We start from the raw sequence: 17,629 nt of genomic DNA, 5'->3' as shown, positions 1-17,629 counted from the left end.
TGTAGGTTCCAGGACCCAGAAAGTGGAGCCAGGGCTGCCAGTTTCCCCTCGGCTGTACTGGCTGTGCCTGGTGGGATCTTTAATCACAGCTGAATCCCAGGTTCTTTCAGGGCTGCTGAACAGAAACTGCATCCTTCTTCCCAAAACACATAGGCAAACATATGCATGCATGCACACATGTGCAGAGGTGCACACACAGGTGCACGCACGCACACACACACCAGTTAACAATGATATGGTGAGGTCACTAGTGGGTTAAGGTGGTGTCTGCCGGTCCTTTTCACATGCGTAAATTTTAAAAATTGTTTAAATTGACAACACATTCACATGGTTCAATGGTCAAAAGTTAACAAAAGGTATCCAGTGAAAAGTGTTCCTTCCACCCGTGTGCTCTGGCCTTCCGGCTCTCTCCTGGGAGGGAACCGATGCTGCCAGTGTCTTGTATCTCTTCCCCAAAATATACTTAGTGTAAGTACAAGCACTTTCCAAAAATATTTTATATAAGTACAAGCAAATTAAGGAAATGCTAAGTTTCTAACCGGTCAGTTCTGCACCTTTACTTTTTTCCTGCTTAAAAATGTAGCACGTGGGACTTCCCTGGTGGTGCAGTGGTTGAGAGTCCGCCTGCCAATGCAGGGGACACGGGTTTGATCCCTGGTCTGGGAGGATCCCACATGCCGCGGAGCAACTGGGCCCGTGCGCCACGGCTGCTGGGCCTGCGCTCTAGAGCCCGCGAGCCATAACTGCTGAAGCCCGCATGCCTAGAGCCTGTGCTCCGCAGCAAGAGAGGCCACCGCGGTGGGAAGCACACGCACCACAGGGAAGAGTGGCCCCCACTCGCCGCAACTGGAGAGAGCCCACGCGCAGCAACGAAGACCCAGTGCAGCCAAATATAAATAAATAAAATAAATAAATTTGTTAAAAAAAAAATGTAGCATGTAATTTGTAAATAGGATTCAATAAAATTAACTTACGTAGAGTAAGTTACTCCATACTAATAAATGAAAGAGGTTTTTATTCTTTTTTTACAACTGTTTAGAATTCCATTGTATAGATGTACTACAATTTATTCAACCAATCTCTTTTTGATGGGTATTTACGTTGTTTCTAATAGAATCTTCTGCAAGAAAAGAAAACTTCACGTAGTTTTTCTTTCTTTGTTTTTGTTTCTGTTTTTTTGAATTCAGGGGCAGAGAGTTGAATTATTCGCATCCACTGTTCCTGGCGCTATGTGACTTCACTGTGTTGGGAAGCCCCTTGTTTATCTTTATTCATTCCCTTCTGTACCCTTACCCCACTCCAAACCCCCTCCCCCACTGATAGGCAAACATTCTATTAAATGTAATGTTTGTGATTTGTGGTTTGCATGCATTCTTACAAAATGTGCATTGTACATGTGTGCATGTTTTACATTTAAATATTTTTGTTAAGGTATAATTTAACATACAAAAAATCCACCCGTTTTAGTGTACAGTTCCACAAGTTTTGACAAACATATACAGTCATGTAGTTACAATCAAGATATAGAACAACTTCATTGTCCCCCAAAACTCCCCCTTGTTCCTTTGTAGTTGCTTCTTCCCTCTACTCCCTGGCACCATTGGTCTGTTTTCCTGTAGGGACAGAAAATATCATTTTGCCTTTGCAAGAATATTATATAAATGGAATCATACAGTATGTAGCCTTTTGAATCTGGGTGTGTTTTGTTTTGCTTTCTTTTACTTTCTATTTTGAAATAATTTTAGATAGATGTACTGGAAAGTTGCAAAAATGGTAGAGTGTTCCTATATACTCTTCACCTACCTTCCCTTAATGTTATTTTTTTTTTCTGGAGGAGATTAAGCTTTTAGTTCTTTTAAATTTCTTTTATTTATTTATTTTTTATACAGCAGGTTCTTATTAGTTATCTATTTTATACATATTAGTGTATCTATGTCAATCCCAATCTCCCAATTCATCCCACCACCCGCCTCCCCAACCCCGCTTTCCCTGCTTGGTGTCCATACATTTGTTCTCTACATCTGTGTCTCTATTTCTGCATTGCAAACTGGTTCATCTGTACCATTTTTCTAGATTCCACATATATGTGTTAATATACTATATTTGTTTTTCTCTTTCTGACCTACTTCACTCTGTATGACAGTCTCTAGGTCCATTCACGTTTGTACAAATGGCCCAGTTTCATTCCTTTTTATGGCTGAGTAATATTCCATTGTATATATGTACTACATCTTCTTTATCCATTCCTCTGTTGATGGACACTTAGGTTGCTTCCATGACCTGGCTATTGTAAATAGTGCTGCAATGAACATTGGGGTGCATGTGTCTTTTTTAAAAATTAATTAATTAATTAATTAATTTTTGGCTGTGTTGGGTCTTCATTGCTTCGCGCCGGCTTTCTCTAGTTGTGGCGAGTGGGGGCTACTCTTCATTGCCGTGTGCGGGCTTCTCATTGCAGTGGCTTCTCTTGTTAAGGAGCACGGGCTCTAGGCACGAAGGCTTCAGTAGTTGTGGCTCACGGGCTCTAGAGGGCAGGCTCAGTAGTTGTGGTGCACAGGCTTAGTTGCTCCGCAACATGTGGGATCTTCCTGGACCAGGGCTCGAACCCGTGTCCCCTGTATTAGCAGGTGGATTCTTAACCACTGCTCCACCAGGGAAGCCCTGGGGTGCATGTGTCATTTTGTATTATGGCTTTCTCTGGGTATATGCCCAATAGCGGGATTGCTGGGTCACATGGTAGTTCTATTTTTATTTAAGGAACCTCCATTCTGTTCTCCATAGTGGCTGTATCAATTTACATTCCCACCAATAGTGCAAGAGGGTTCCCTTTTCCCCAAACCCTCTCCAGCATTTGTTGTTTGTTAGATTTTCTGATGATGCCCATTCTAACTGCCCTTAATGTTAATATCCTAAATAACCATAGTATAATGATTGAAACCTGGAAATTAGCATTGATACAATACTATTAACTAATCTGCAGACTTTATTTGAATTTCACTCCTTTCCCCACAAAGGAGTCCCCTGGAGTCCTTTTCTAGTCCAGGATCCAACCGAGGGCCATACATTGTATTTGTTTTTTGTTTGTTTGTTTTCTCCAACCTGTGACTGTTCCTTGGTTCTCAACTTTCCTGACCTTGACATGTTTGAAGAATACTGATCAGTTATTTTGCAGAAACTCCAGAAACTTGGGTTTGCCTTATGTTTTCTTACAATTAGATTTAGTTTATGCATATTTGATGAGAATACTACAGAAGACATATTGATAAGGCACACACTATCAATATGTATTAATGGTGGTGTTAATGTTGATCACTTGGTTCATGTGGTGTCTGCCAGATTTTTCCATTATAAAGCTACCATTTTCCCCTTTATAATTAATAAGTATCTCACTGGGAGATACTTTGAGACTATGCAAATGCCTTGTTTCTCACTATAGTTTTACTCACTAAAAGCATCCATTGGATGGTTCCTGCCTGCAACAGTTATTACTGTTATATTTCCTCAGTGTTGATCTTCTACTTAACATCATTCCTCCTACATTTATTTTACTCTATGGGTTATAACCCAGTTTTATCATTATTTTGTTGCTTAAATTTCCCCCAGTTTTGACTATTGGGAGCTCTTTCAATTTGGCTCCTGTGTCCTTTTGACATGCCACCATAGATTTTTTTTAGTATCTCCTTACTTTCTGGCACCATAAAGTGTTCCAGGCTCACCTTGTATGTTCCCTGCTCCAGCCCTGGAATCAATCAACAATTTCTCTAAGAAGGTCTGGTTCCTCATATTGGAGAATAGCATTTAGAAACCAAGACCTTGGCACTAGATGTGATCGTTGGCACTGGGGTTTCATTGCTTCTAGGCCCTCTCGAGGGACAGAGCTAGGAAATATATGTGTGCTAACACACACATACTTAACATGTGCATCTTTATTTCTATATCTATCCATCTGTATGTATATTGAAAACTATTATGCCTCTGATTCCAATCTAATATTACAGGATCATTTTAACTTTCCTCTTTTCCTCACCTGTAACTTCTTTCTCTAACAGTGAGAAATCTATTTATCCACAATATATTTACTTATTTGTTCAATCTTGGTATACACATAAGGTAGATTCAGTATTGCTAACCCATACCCTTGTGAGAAACACATTTATTAATGAGAGTACAGTGCACGTGTATAGTTCTTTTTGTAATCTTATAGTATACGGTCAAAATACTGTTTTCCAAAATTACTGAGGTTAGTTTCTTGCTTCCCCATTCCCCTTCAATGTGGTTATTTTATTCATTTGTAATGCATTTAGGTTCATTTGTTATTGTTTGTGTCCCACTTTGGGTTTCCCCCACATCCTGATGTTAATTAACTTATTTTTTGAGGATGTGAAACATTGCCATAATTCTAAAGAGTCAGATCCATACAAAAAGATATACTCAGAGAAGAGTCACTCCTCTTGTCATCTCTACTACCCGATTCTTCCTCATTCTTACCGCCTCCCTGTATAGGTAGCCAATCACGTTATTTTCTGATCTACCTTCCTATACTTCCTTTGTACAAATGAGCAAATAAGTGTATATTTTCCTATATCCCCTTCTTTCTTACATGAAGGGTAATATACTATAGATACTCTTTGCACTGTGCTTTTTGCATTTAGCAGTATATTTTGAAAACCTCTTCATATCAGTTCATAGAGGTCTTCCTTATTCTTTTTTACAGCTGTATAATACTCTTCTGTGTAGATGTACCATAATTTATTCAACAACTTCTTTATATGGGCATTTAGATTGTTTCTGATATTTTGCAATTACAACAATGCTACAATGAATAACTCTGTGCATATGTATTTTGTGTCATCAGAGGTGTATATTCAGGATAGAGTAAGATCAAAAGATAAGTGCATAGGTTAGGCATCGCCTAGTTCCCCTCCAGAAGGACTGTATCGGTTTTCATTCCCACCACCGATGTCTGAGAGCTCCTATTTCTCCACAGCAAATATCATTTGCAATTTTTAAATTATGAATGAGGTTTGAACATTTTTTTCATATGTTTCTCAGTCTGCTCTCTACAGCGATATTGACTTTCCATGACATTTAAACTCCCTGGCACCCAGACCAAACTCTCACCACTAATCCATGGTGATTTAGGGACAAAGAGACTGTAAATCAATTAGTCTCCCCCTCAGTTTCACATCTGTAAAAAGGAGAGGATAATGGGGCTGCTGTGAGGATTGAGTGAGCCAGTGCCTGGCATCCAGTAAGTGTGCAGGCAGAAAATCAACATGGGGGAGGCCGCTGGTGAAAGAAGACCCCAGCCTTGGAAGATGACTCCTGTCTGCAGGCACAACAGACAAGAACAAGGTGGGCCCCCCCACCCCCGCCCTGCCTCCAGGCCTAGCGGGGCAGAAACACTAGACAGTTACCAACACACGGCCTCAGGTAGCCAAGATGTGGACCTGGCTACTAGTCCTGAGAGCAGGTGGGACCCAGGTCTCATGAGAAAGCAGAAGCTTGGGGATCAGAGTGAGGACATCAGGTAGGAGGGGCTAGAGCTGCTTATACCTCCCCCTACCTGACAGTCAGGCTTGATCTGTGCTGGTGGTTTCCAACTTTGGCTGCCACTCAAATCTCCTGGGTAGATTTGGAAAATACGGTTGTCTGGTGTGAGCCTGGGCACTGGTCCTTTTCCAAGTTCTCCGCTGATTCTAGTGAGCAGCCAGGGTTGAGAACCACTGGCCTAGAACCTGGAACAGGGCTATGGGAGCAGAAAGCCAGGCAGGGCTGGATGGATCTAAAGTTCATGGAGAGAAATCGCTGGTCAGTATAAAGACTGTCTGTAATAGGACTGTCCACGGTGGTATTGGCTGCTGAGTTCCTCACTCCTGGAAGTGTGTAAGCAGAGGCAGGATGACGACCTGGCAGGACATGGAGGAAAGATGCAAGCCAGAGGGGACTGGCCCCGATGGCCGGAGGTCTCTGGCTCTCTGTGAATGAGGCATCTCTCACTCTGGTGGCTTCTGTCATTGCAGGGTGGCCCTTCGACAACGCCACATGCAAGATGAGCGGCTTGGTGCAGGGCATGTCCGTGTCAGCTTCTGTTTTCACACTGGTGGCCATTGCCGTGGAAAGGTGAGAAGGTTCCTGTCTGGTTATCCCGGGCCTGGCACTAGGACAAGCTGCTGTCTCCACTGCTGGGCCTGCCAGGAGGCCGGGGCTGCTCTGTGGTCGGTGGGGCTGAATCCTGAGCCACAGAGGGAAGGGTTGTGGGGCTGGCTGCCTTCTAGACTTGGGGGACTGCAGAGGACACTGCCACCTCCTTCCGGAAGGCCCGGAGGCAGCTCCTGAGGAGGTTTAAGAGGGATTCCTGGGCCCTAAGAGGAGCTTGGGGGCAGTCCTTGCTTCCCGAGCAGCAGTCCTCCTTGCTGGTCCCTGACTCCCCATCTCCACCGTGTCCAGCTACTTCTGGTCTTTCCGCCTCAGATTCCATCAGATTCTCTGATAAGCGTGGGTCTGCTAATGGAACGGAGCCAGGGACCAAGGAGGCTTTCTTTGCAGGCAACACAACTGACCCAACTGCAATAGGTCCTCCTCCCCATCCTCCCTCTCAGTGAGCCCTTTCAATAAGGGTTCACTCCAGGCACTTCCCCCAGGGTGAGGGAGGCAGGCAGGTAAGCTGGAGGGCTGCCTAGCTGCATGACCTTGGTTAAGTCACTTAACTGCTCTGAGTCTCAGTTTTCTCATCTGTAAAATGGTAAATATCCTACAGGGTGGCTGGGAGGCTTCAGTGATCTTCTGTTTGTAAAGCTGATACACACCACCTGGCACAGAGACCAAATGTCAGCTGTTAATATTATTCTATTTCTTCCTTACACCCACACCCTCCTCCTTGTCCTCTTCCCAACATGGGCACCTATTAGCTCCACCCTTTCTAGAATCTAGTGTCTTCATCCTCTCTCCACTTTGGCCCTCATCAAACCCAGTCTTTTGTGACCCAGTGAAGTAGGCAGCTGGGGAGATAGAACTGGGTTCCTGTCTGCAAGGCCACTGATGGTGGGGGAAGTCCTCCTTCACTGATCTTCATTTTGTTGTCATCGTTAATGATAGGTGAGTGTGCAGTGTCTCCCAGTAGTGTTTGGAGTATTCTTCAAGTTCCTGTCTCCTCCAGGAAGCCTTCCTGGTCTGCCCCAGGATTCCCCTCCATCCTTTAAGTGCTGTTGCACTTACAGCCAGTACTATGTGCTTTAAGAATTATTTGTTCTCTGGCAATTCCTTAAGTATGTGATGCTATGAGACCAGTAGGCCCAAGTCAGGTAGGTTGAGAAAACAAGGCTTGAGACTGGCTGTGGGAAAAGTAGAAAGTGTTGTCAGGCAGGGGAAAGGGTGGGGAGTCGGGAGAGCAGGACACAGTTTGCTGAAGTAGAAAGAGCAACATGGCTGGGAGTCAGCTCTAGGCCTGTGTTCTAGTCTAGGTTCAGCTCCTAAACTGCCCCATGACTTTCTTAGACTAATTAGATTGGCATCTTCGACCAGGAGAACTGGGCACAGGTATTTTTTAAAATGCTTCAGGAGATTCTAATGCACAGCAAGGGTTTACAGCTGCAGGTTTATATGGCACAGTGCAGCAACACAAATCTGGGTTCAAGGCTGGTCCTTGCCAGTTTCTAGCTGTGTGACCTTGAGCCAGTTACTTATCACCTCTGAATCCCAGTTTCCTCAGATGTAAATTAAGGGTGTAATAATAATCACTGCTGAGACATCCTAATGAGGAAATGGTGCAGGTCTGTCCTAATTCTGTGGAGGCACTGTTGGAAGGACGCTGGCCAAGGTGACATAGGGACAACCTGTCACGTAGACTCTACACCTGAACTCCCAAGATTTTCTGGAGAAGCCATAAACAGCTAAAAATTGTTTTCTCTGATACACCTACCCGATCGGCCTACTCAAGGACAGAATGTGCGGACTTATGGCTCTGCTACTTGCCAGATAATGTTTATCCCCAAAAGGGCACAAACAGGATTCAGCTCTTGTAAAACCCTCCTTTCGCCTGTGTTGCGTGGCTACTCAGCCGAGGAGCTGACTCCCCAACAGGTGAGAAACCAGTTTGCTTGCAAACGAACGTAATTAACATCTGAGGCTTCTTTGATGCCACCTAAGGTGCGACGTCGAAGGTGGAGTGTCCCTACCCCGCTCCCAGCCCTCCGCCCTCAGTCGGGGATGGCTCTCATCCCTGGGGCCACTGGGACCCCTGGGACCCGCCCAGACCCCCGCTTCTCTTTCCTCTGTCGCCGCAGGTTCCGCTGCATCGTGCACCCTTTCCGCGAGAAGCTGACCCTGCGGAAGGCGCTGGCCACCATCGCGGTCATCTGGACCCTGGCCCTGCTCATCATGTGCCCCTCGGCCGTCACGCTGACCGTTACGCGCGAGGAGCACCACTTCATGGTGGACGCCCGCAACCGCTCCTACCCGCTCTACTCGTGCTGGGAGGCCTGGCCCGAGAAGGGCATGCGCAGGGTCTACACGGCCGTGCTCTTCTCGCACATCTACCTGGCGCCGCTGGCGCTGATCGTGGGCATGTACGCGCGCATCGCCCGCAAGCTGTGCAAGGCCCCGGGGCCCGCGCGCGCCGGCGAGGAGGCGGCCGGGGAGGGCGGCCGCGGCGCCCGGCGCAGGGCCCGGGTGGTGCACATGCTGGTCATGGTGGCGCTGTTCTTCACGCTGTCCTGGCTGCCTCTCTGGGCCCTGCTGCTGCTCATCGACTACGGGCAGCTGAGCGAGCCGCAGCTGCACCTGGTCACCGTCTACGCCTTCCCCTTAGCCCACTGGCTGGCCTTCTTCAACAGCAGTGCCAACCCCATCATCTACGGCTACTTCAACGAGAACTTCCGCCGCGGCTTCCAGGCCGCCTTCCGCGCCCAGCTCTGCCCGCCGCCGTGGGGGAGCCACCGGGAGGCGTCCCAGCGGGCTCCTGCGCACGCGGGTCTTCGTGGAGGTGCAGCCCAGCGACTCGGGACTAGCCTCCGAGTCGGGCCCGAGCAGCGGGGCCCCCAGGCCCGGCCGCCTCCCGCTGCACAATGGCCGCGTGGCCCCCCCTGGCTTGGTCGCCGAGGGTCCCGGCTTTTCCCATATGCCCCTCACCATACCAGCCTGGGACGTTTGAGTGGGACATGGAGAGCAGGCCCCTGAACCCGAGGGCCCCGGCTGGATACGTGACACCCAGGCATGCTAGCGGCCTGGTGTGGTGTTAGGAGAGGGTGCCATGTGCCTCCCTCTCAAATACAAGGCAGTGAGCAGTTAGTTGCTAGTGGAATCTTCTCTGCCACCTCCCCCTCAGACAGAGGCAAAGGCGGGTAAGGGGAGAGGAGCCTTGTTCCCCCAAAACCCTTCTGTGTGGTAGAAGCCGCCGGCATCATCCCACTGAATTCTCAAAACGCTTTCGGAACAGGGGTTTTTCATCCCCATTCTAAAGATGTGAAACTGAGGCTAGAAGAGATGAGGCTAGCCCAGTCTCAGCTGGAAACCCTACAGGAGTCTGTGTGACTCCAGTGCCTGATGGTTTTGACCATCTCCAGCTGCCTCCAGAAGGACCCCTGTAAGGCGAACACAGTGAAAAGTGTAAATCCTAATTAGGCAGCTGGGAAGAAGCGAAAAGCAAGGCTGGCCTGGCCATCGGATGCTTGGTGTCCACGTCCTGGTGTCCTGTATGTATGATTGAAGCCACTCCCCTGACCCCTTCCCAGGATAGCATAGGGTGTTCTGTGTAGGTTTGTCTTGTTTGTTCCAGGAAGTGTCCAGGGCCATTCTCTTCTCCCCAAAGTACCATTTACAGGATGTCATGCCTGAGCAGCTGCGGAACTAGCCCTGGGGAGCCTGCATCAGTTGCAGGCACTCTGGGTGTGAGCCCAGAGAAGGGGGGGGTCTCTGTCCTCCCTCCTCTCCTCATAGGGCCCACCACCATCACGGCGGCCCAGGTGAGAGCTCACAGTGCGACAGGCAGCTGCAAGGCCACAAGAGGCATCAGTTTATTTATTCATGGACAGGAGGAAAGGAGGGCATAGCACCCACCCACTTTCAGCCTTCCGAACACATCTGCTCACTGGAGCTGCAAGTATAAGCCTTCCCCAAGGCCTTTTCCCCTGCTCCCTCCAGGGGACTGCAGGGGAGAAGTTGGCCAACCAAAGCTATGGTGTCCTCTGGGGCCTCTGGGATGACAAACACTAAACCTCTCCCTGGCATGGATAACTTGTGTGCCCTAAAAAGGGATGGAGACCATCCCTTGTTTTCTCTGGCTCTCACCCAGCATATCTGCATCACCTTGAAGAGAGAGGCTTCTCTCCAGGAGGTGGGAGGAATTGGGATCACCTTGTGATCCTTGCACGGCTCCAGTAATCTGCAGTTAACTGGGTATTCCCCCTCATCTCTAAAGAAAACGCACTGCTGCCAGAATTTTAGTGAATAAAAAGGAAACATTTCCAGGGCAGAGAAAATGTGACTCTGAGGCTCCAGTAGTCTCCTTGATCGACACATGATGACTTAAGACTTAACCCTGTTTACTCCATTCTAAGTACTAGATGTAGGGGCAGAAGAAAATTCCTAAGCCACTGTACAGTGTGTTCTCCAAGCATGTCGCCAGACACTGTCTCATTTGATCCATACAAATGAGGCTGAAGGAGATGTTGCTGTTTTACAAAGTAACTGAGGCTCAAAGGGACCAAGGTCACGAGCCACAGAGGGGCAGGGTTTGGGTTAGAATTTGTCTTCTGGTTTCTTCCCAGGCCCCTTCCTTCCTCTCAAGGAAGGTGGACTGGGGAGGAGAGCTGGAAATTCCCACAAAGACTTTTTGCCTGATGGTGGACCAGAATGCTCACAGAACCAGAATCCCCACCCTCAAGCTCTTGGTCTGGGAAATGAGAGTCTATTGTATTTACTCTCGTAATATCTGGCCTGAGCTGTTCTGTGTATGCTCTCTATGACTCATGTATTGAGCAGGCTGCCAAGATCCATCATGACCCCACCCTGGTCACGGTGTCTGGGAGTGATGGATGAGGATTTAAGGAAAGCGTGTGCTATCCTGTCCCTCATTAGGTAGTGCATGTGTGGGCCCCATTTCTGGTGCTGTATCAGTGTTCTGTGTCACATAGGCCAGAGGATTCCTGGCTGCTTGCTGTAAAGAACTCTTGACTCCAGGCTCTAAAAATAGACCAGAGCAAGGGCCCTCTTAAACCCAAATGCTTGTCCCTGTGGCAGGGGGGAATCTGTTGGGAGACACTGTCTGGTCTCTCCTCTGGTGTGTTTCTCCCTCCGCATGGTCTCCCCAACCACAAAATCACAGCCTTTACAGCTGGGGGGAGACCGGGGCACTCACCCAAGCCAAACTTCTATCAAGGCCCCTTTGTTTTACTTCCCCCCAAAGATGCCACGCTTTGAAAGATTGGGCCTGCCAAAACAAAAAACAAAACCTGCACTAGGCCATAATTCATATATTTGCCGTTATTTTTATTTCTTTAAAAAAAATCTGTCAAAGGTTATGCCTGCTGGTTCAGATTTGATTTGAATCAGGCATGACTTGATGCTTTCATGAGGGGTGAGGCCTTGTGGGTACCTGTGGAATGTCTGGTTTTTTGTGTATGTGGCAAAATATATACAACATGAAAGTTACCATGTAACCATTTTTAAGTGTACAGTTCAGTGGCATTAAGTGCCTTTGCATTGCTGTGTAACCATCACCACTATCCGTTTCCAGAATTTTTTTAACATCCCAAGCTGCAATTCTGTACCCATTAAACAATAACTCCCCATTCCTCCCTGCCCCTGGTAATCACCATTCCACTTTCTGTCTCAGTGAATTTGATTACTCTAGGTACCTCATGCAGGTGAAATCATACAGGATTTGTTCTTTTGTGATCGGCTTATTTCACTTAGCGTAATGTCTTCAAGGTTCATCCATATTGTAGTAGGTGCATAATTTCCTTCCTTTCAAAGGCTGAATAATATTCCATTATATGTATATGCCAGTCATTATCCATTCATCCATCGATGGACATTTGGGTTGCTTCCTCATTTTGACTATTGTGAATAATGTGTGGAGTTTTAAGATATTGGAAGTAGCTCCTGAAAATAGGGTGTGTGTGAGCCCTGAGGACAGATGCCGCAGGTTGAGACCCAGGATCTTTCCCAACTTGGCATTTATGGGTGATGAAGCAGAGGCTCAAGGAAAGCTATGATTTGTCTCATTCCCCTGTGCCCACCCCAGCTGCTCTGAGCTTCTGTTGGGCTTTACTTCTTGACTAGAGTAGATAGAAAATTGTATGCTCCCTCCATGAGGTCATATTTTATGAAGGTATTTTTATAAGTGTACGTTTATTATCCTGGCTGGAATCCTGTGACCCAACACCTGGGTCCTGTCAGGGGCCTTGTCCAGTTACCCCAAGGCACACAAGGGCAAGCAATATGGACTTCACCCCATGTGCCATCCTTTGCCTACAAGCTGGTTGGGTCGCCTAAGGTGACTGCCCTTTCATAGGCAGCAAGTTTGGAAATGAATTGGATGTGTGATAGGGGAAAAGGGCCAGAGGCCTGTTGACCCTGAGCATCCCCACCCCAGCGAAGCTCTTGAAGGGACTCCGTGTCCTGTCCTGCCATTTGCAGCATGAGCGATCATTCTAATCATGGGTCTCCACTGAGGAATGGCCTCTTGACTTGACCAAGACCATGCAGCACTCAACAGACCAACGTGAGCTGGAGGCGGACTCCCGGCCTGGACCCTGAAAACCACAATCTGCCCAGCCCTCTGCCGAGGACTTTCTCTTGGGGCCTGGAGGACACATGAGTTGACTTAGGTTGGAATGGAGGGCAGAGCTGGCAACTAGGATGAGAGCTCCCCTATCATTAGTCTACTGTGTATTCATCCAAAAATCCAGGTGACAGCCAAACTGAGAGCTGGATGGACAAAGCACTCCTATTAAGCTCTGTACCTTTTTGCATCTGTTTCCTCAGCTCACCCCTCAGAAGTGCCACTGAGGAAAGATAGATGAGAAGGAGGTGACCCAAATGGGCTTCACTGCAAGCAAACAATGTGGAATCAGCAATAGACTTCTTGTTGAATAAGCCAATTATTTATGTTTCTGGCATTTTATTTTTGGTGTTTTTTTCTCTCTACGCAAATACTCCATTGTGGAAATTTTACAAAATTTAGATAAGGAAAGAGAAGAAAATAAAAAGCACCCAAGGGCTTCCCTGGTGGCGCAGTGGTTGAGAATCTGCCTGCCAATGCAGGGGACACGGGTTCGAGCCCTGGTCCGGGAAGATCCCACATGCCGCGGAGCAGCTAAGCCCGTGCGCCACAACTACTGAGCCTGCGCTCTAGAGCCTGTGAGCCACAACTATTGAGCCCGCATGCCACAACTACTGAAGCCCACGCCTAGAGCCTGTGCTCCTCAACAAGAGAAGCCACTGCAACGAGAAGCCCGCGCAACCTCAATGAAGTGTAGCCCCCGCTCGCCGCAACTACAGAAAAGCCCGCGCGCAGCAATGAAGACCCAACGCAGCCAAAAATAAATAAAAATTAAAAAAAAATAAAAAACTTTCCTGATGACTTGGGATGCTGGGCATCTTTTCATATGCTTATTGGTCATTCTTATTTTATTTAAAGTGTTTTGAAACCTATCTTTAGAAATATGATTATATTGAAATGTAATTATACGATATGATTACATTGTAGAGATTTTAGTACAAAAATTTGCCCTGAATCTAAGAGGAATTGATCACTAATGGAGGATTTTTAAACCCATCAAGAGTGGGTTTAAAGCAAGATAGATCCTTTGAAAGGATCCTGTGGATAGAATGTGGTAGGGGTGGAGGGCTACTTTAATAAGTGATTAGGAATGGCCTCTCTGAGGAGGCGAGATCTGAATATAGATATGAATGAAGTGAGAGAGGGAGCATGTGAATAGCTGAGGAAAGAACAACCCAGACAGAGAATATCATGTGCAAAAGCCCTGAGATAGGAGAGGGAGCATGAGAAAGGAGGTCATGCACATCAAAATGGTACTGAATTTCAATAATTACATTTCTGGTCAACTCAAAACATTTACTGAGTGCTTGTTAAAAGCCAGGCACAGTACTAAGTGCTTTGTGTCTGTTATTTATTTCTCACAACAGAGCATAAGCTCCATGAGAACAGGAGCTATGTCTATTTCACTCACTTTTGTGGACTCAGATCTAGGACACTGCCTCGTACGTAGGAGACACCCAATAAATGTCTGTTGAATGAATGAAGTAATTACATAAACAGGTATTTCTTATTATTCCCATATTATAGATGGAAAAACCAAGTCTCAAAGAGTTAAGTAACTTACCGAAGGTCATATAACTAGATGGTGCTGAAGCTGACTCAAATCTTGGCGTGTCTGACCAGGAAGCCCAGATTTTTGCCACTCCCTCAAGCTGCTGTGAATTCTCCTTCCTATATTTGGGAAACTGAGGTTCAGAATAAAAGAAAGAGGCTTGATGGAGATCCCCTTTAATCCTAAAAATAAAACCAGCCAGCCACAGGCTCCAGACTGCTGTTTTAGCCATAAGACCACATTTCCATCACATTCCGTGGCTTCCACAGATCTGAGATGGAAGGAATACCAGCAGTTTAAGTAAACGATGTGCATTTAGTCTGATCCAATACCACATCAAGCCTTCATGGCAGCCATGGGCTGAAAGAAATCATCCTTTGGACTCCTCTGCCTTGTGGTCATTGATGAGGTGAAAGTTGCTGAACTGGCTGTCAGGTCCCACCTTGAGTTGTTTGTGTTCTCTTAGTAACTGCAATGCCCAGGTCTTTGAATCCCATAACCAACAAATGCTGCTGTTGTCATGTGCAAGCAACCAAATGAATGTGGTTGGAAAAACCCAAGCTTGGTGATTCGGGCAAATTAGCTTATCTGTCACATAGCCAGTGGTGGTGTTAAATCACTCTCTTTTTGAGGAATAATCACTCCCCACTGCCCTCTGTCTTCCTCTCTGCTGTAGCATGTGTTAGGATTTCATTCCTTTTTCAGGCTATTAGTCTATTTTAGCCAAGATATTTTGACTTCAAGTAACAGAAATACCCAATTTAACTGGTTTAAACTCTAGGAAATTTGTTATCCAATGCAATAAGAGATTCAGAGGAAAAGTAACTCCAGGCTTGGTTAAGTCAATAGCTCAAAGATATCTTAAGAATTCAAGTTCTGTCCATCATTTGCTTTGCTAATCTCTGCATGTCAGCTTGGTTCTCAGGCAAACTCTCTCGGTGGTTAATGCCTCATAAGAGGGCTGCAGCAGTTTCAGTTATTTGTGTTAGCCGAGCTTTGGCTAGATTATGCTGCTATAACAACCTCTAAAATTTCTGTGGCTTCAAACAGCAAGCATTCAGGAGTATACGCTCCTTTTAAGATAAAACCTTTTCTGGAAACACTGGGCAGCCTTCCCTTCATCCCACTGGACAGAATTGTATCACATTTGCATGCCTGAAACAAGTCCTGACGACCATGATTGTCTTAGCTTATTTAAAATGCATTCCTTTGCAGGGGGAGGGTGGAGGGATAAATTAGGAGTTTGGGATTAACGTATACACACTACTGTATACAAAATAGATAACCAACAAGGACTTAGACTGTATAGCACTGAGGAGCTATACTCAATATTTTGTAATAATCTCTAAGGGGAAAGAAGCTGAAAAAGAATAGACATATATGTGTAACTGAATCACTCTGCTGTACACCTGAAACTAATACAACATTGTAAATCAACTATATTTCAATAAAAAGAATAATAAAATAAAATGCATTCCTTGAAGACAGTGGAGGGGCCGGCTGCCCTGAAGCAAAGGTATGTATAGAGTAGATTCCTGAACAAGTTAGGATGCTTTTAGAAAGGAGGGGGTAATATGGTTATTGGGCAGGCAACTAGCAGTGTTTGCTATAATATTCAAAACTAAAGCCATCATTTTGCTTACCCTCCATCCTAACCAAACTATCTCAGTAAATGACACACCATTCAACCAGTTGTCGTAGCCAGAAACCTAGAAATCATCCTCAAATCCATCTTCCTCATCTTCTACTCTGTCTAACCAATGATCAGTTCCATTGATTCTACCTTGAACATAGCTCTGTAATCACTCATCTCTTTTGCCACCCAAGTCCAGGGCACCACCATCATCTTTTACCTGGGCCACTGCAGCTGCCTTCTCATTGTTCTCCCTGCCTCTGTTCTTGCTAAAATTCAATCCAGGCTTCGAGCTGCTAACAGAGCCACTTTTAAAAGCAATTCTGACATGTCACTTTCCTGCTAAAAACCCCTCCTAGGTTTTTCATTTCTCTTTTGGAAAAAGTTCAACCCTCATGTCATGCCTTCCAAGGCCCTCCACCATTTAACTCTGACCACATCTCTTCATAGTCTCTTTCTGGCTTCTACCTTGTCCCTTTTGCTTTATTAACCCCTTGTCATCTTTCAGGTCACAGATTAAGGGTCACTTCCTTGGAGAGGTTCTCTGCTCCCACAAGGCAATGCTTTGTACTTCCTTTATCACTCTACTTATCCAAACCATTTTTTGGGCAGCACCCCACAGCGTGTGGGATCTCAGTTCCTTGACCAGGGATTGAACCCGGGCCGCGGCAATGAAAGCTTGGAATCCCAACCACTAGGCCACCAGGGAACTCCCTCTACTTATCCAAACTTTTTGGACGTATTTGCTGAAGACTGTCTTCCCTTCAAACTATAAGTTCTGTGAGGGCCCAAACCATGTCTTTCGAAGCACTACATCTCTACCACCTAGCACAGACAATAGTCACAAGTGTTAAATAAAACACAGTTACAGATTTGAAAGTTTTCCTGTTATAGGACCTAGAGGTGGTAGTTGACACCAAATATATACATAAGGTAACCTAGGGAGAGGGTATCTCTAGAGAGAGAGAACATGAGACGTTAGAAAGACAGTGATGATCAAGATGAAGAGATGAATGGGACTTCCTTGGCGGTCCAGTGGTTAGGACTCCAAGCTTCCACTGCAGGGGGCGCCGGTTTGATCCCTGGTCGGAGAACTAAGATCCCACATACCAGTGCGGTGCAGCCAAAAAAACAAAGATGAAGGGATGCAGAGAAGGCTAAAGGGGAAAATGAGAAATGAGTGGCCGGAGAAGTAGGACGGATGTCAGAAGGACATGTAGTCACAAGCCAAGGAAGAGAGAGTGCATCAGGAAATTGGAAGTGCCTAACAGGGTCCACCACAGCAAAAAGGATATGGACTGAAAAGTGCCACTGGTTTGGTTACAGAGCAAGAAAGACAACCTTTGAGAACAGTTGGGTTCATCCTTTGTCAAACTGTTATACTTAAGAAGGTATTTTTGCCCTCTTTTTCATTAATTCCTCTATCTATTGGTCCAGCAAAGAGTCAATAAACACCAACTCTAGGCCAGGTACTGTGCTAGGCCTCAGGGAGACATGAGAAAGAGAACAAGGTCCAAAGGGCCTGTGGGGTTCACCAACATTGCCTGCAAGGGAAAGTTACAAAGCACTGACTTCTGCCCCAGCTTAGGCAGGACTTGGCTTTTTACTGGAGTTGGTACTTATTGGCTCCCTGAATACATTCAATATAAGAGCTAGCATG

At 46.3% G+C, this 17,629-nt stretch overlaps 1 protein-coding gene across 1 annotated transcript in view; it reads left to right on the top strand.

The window, feature by feature from the left end:
• Positions 1–17,104, top strand: part of NPFFR1 (neuropeptide FF receptor 1) — a 32,425-nt gene extending 15,321 nt beyond the window's left edge. The window contains 3 exon segments of the mRNA XM_082407310.1: positions 6,024–6,123; positions 8,286–8,943; positions 8,945–17,104. Coding sequence (XP_082263436.1) covers positions 6,024–6,123; positions 8,286–8,943; positions 8,945–9,151 — 965 coding nt within the window. The 3' untranslated portion in view covers positions 9,152–17,104.
• The last annotated feature ends 525 nt before the right edge of the window (positions 17,105–17,629 follow it).

Source organism: Balaenoptera borealis, assembly GCF_965194805.1.
Source record: "Balaenoptera borealis genome assembly, chromosome: 10".
NCBI lineage: Eukaryota > Metazoa > Chordata > Mammalia > Artiodactyla > Balaenopteridae > Balaenoptera > Balaenoptera borealis.
The sequence above is the reverse complement of the archived record's forward strand: the minus strand, read 5'-3'. Positions and strand labels throughout refer to the sequence as shown.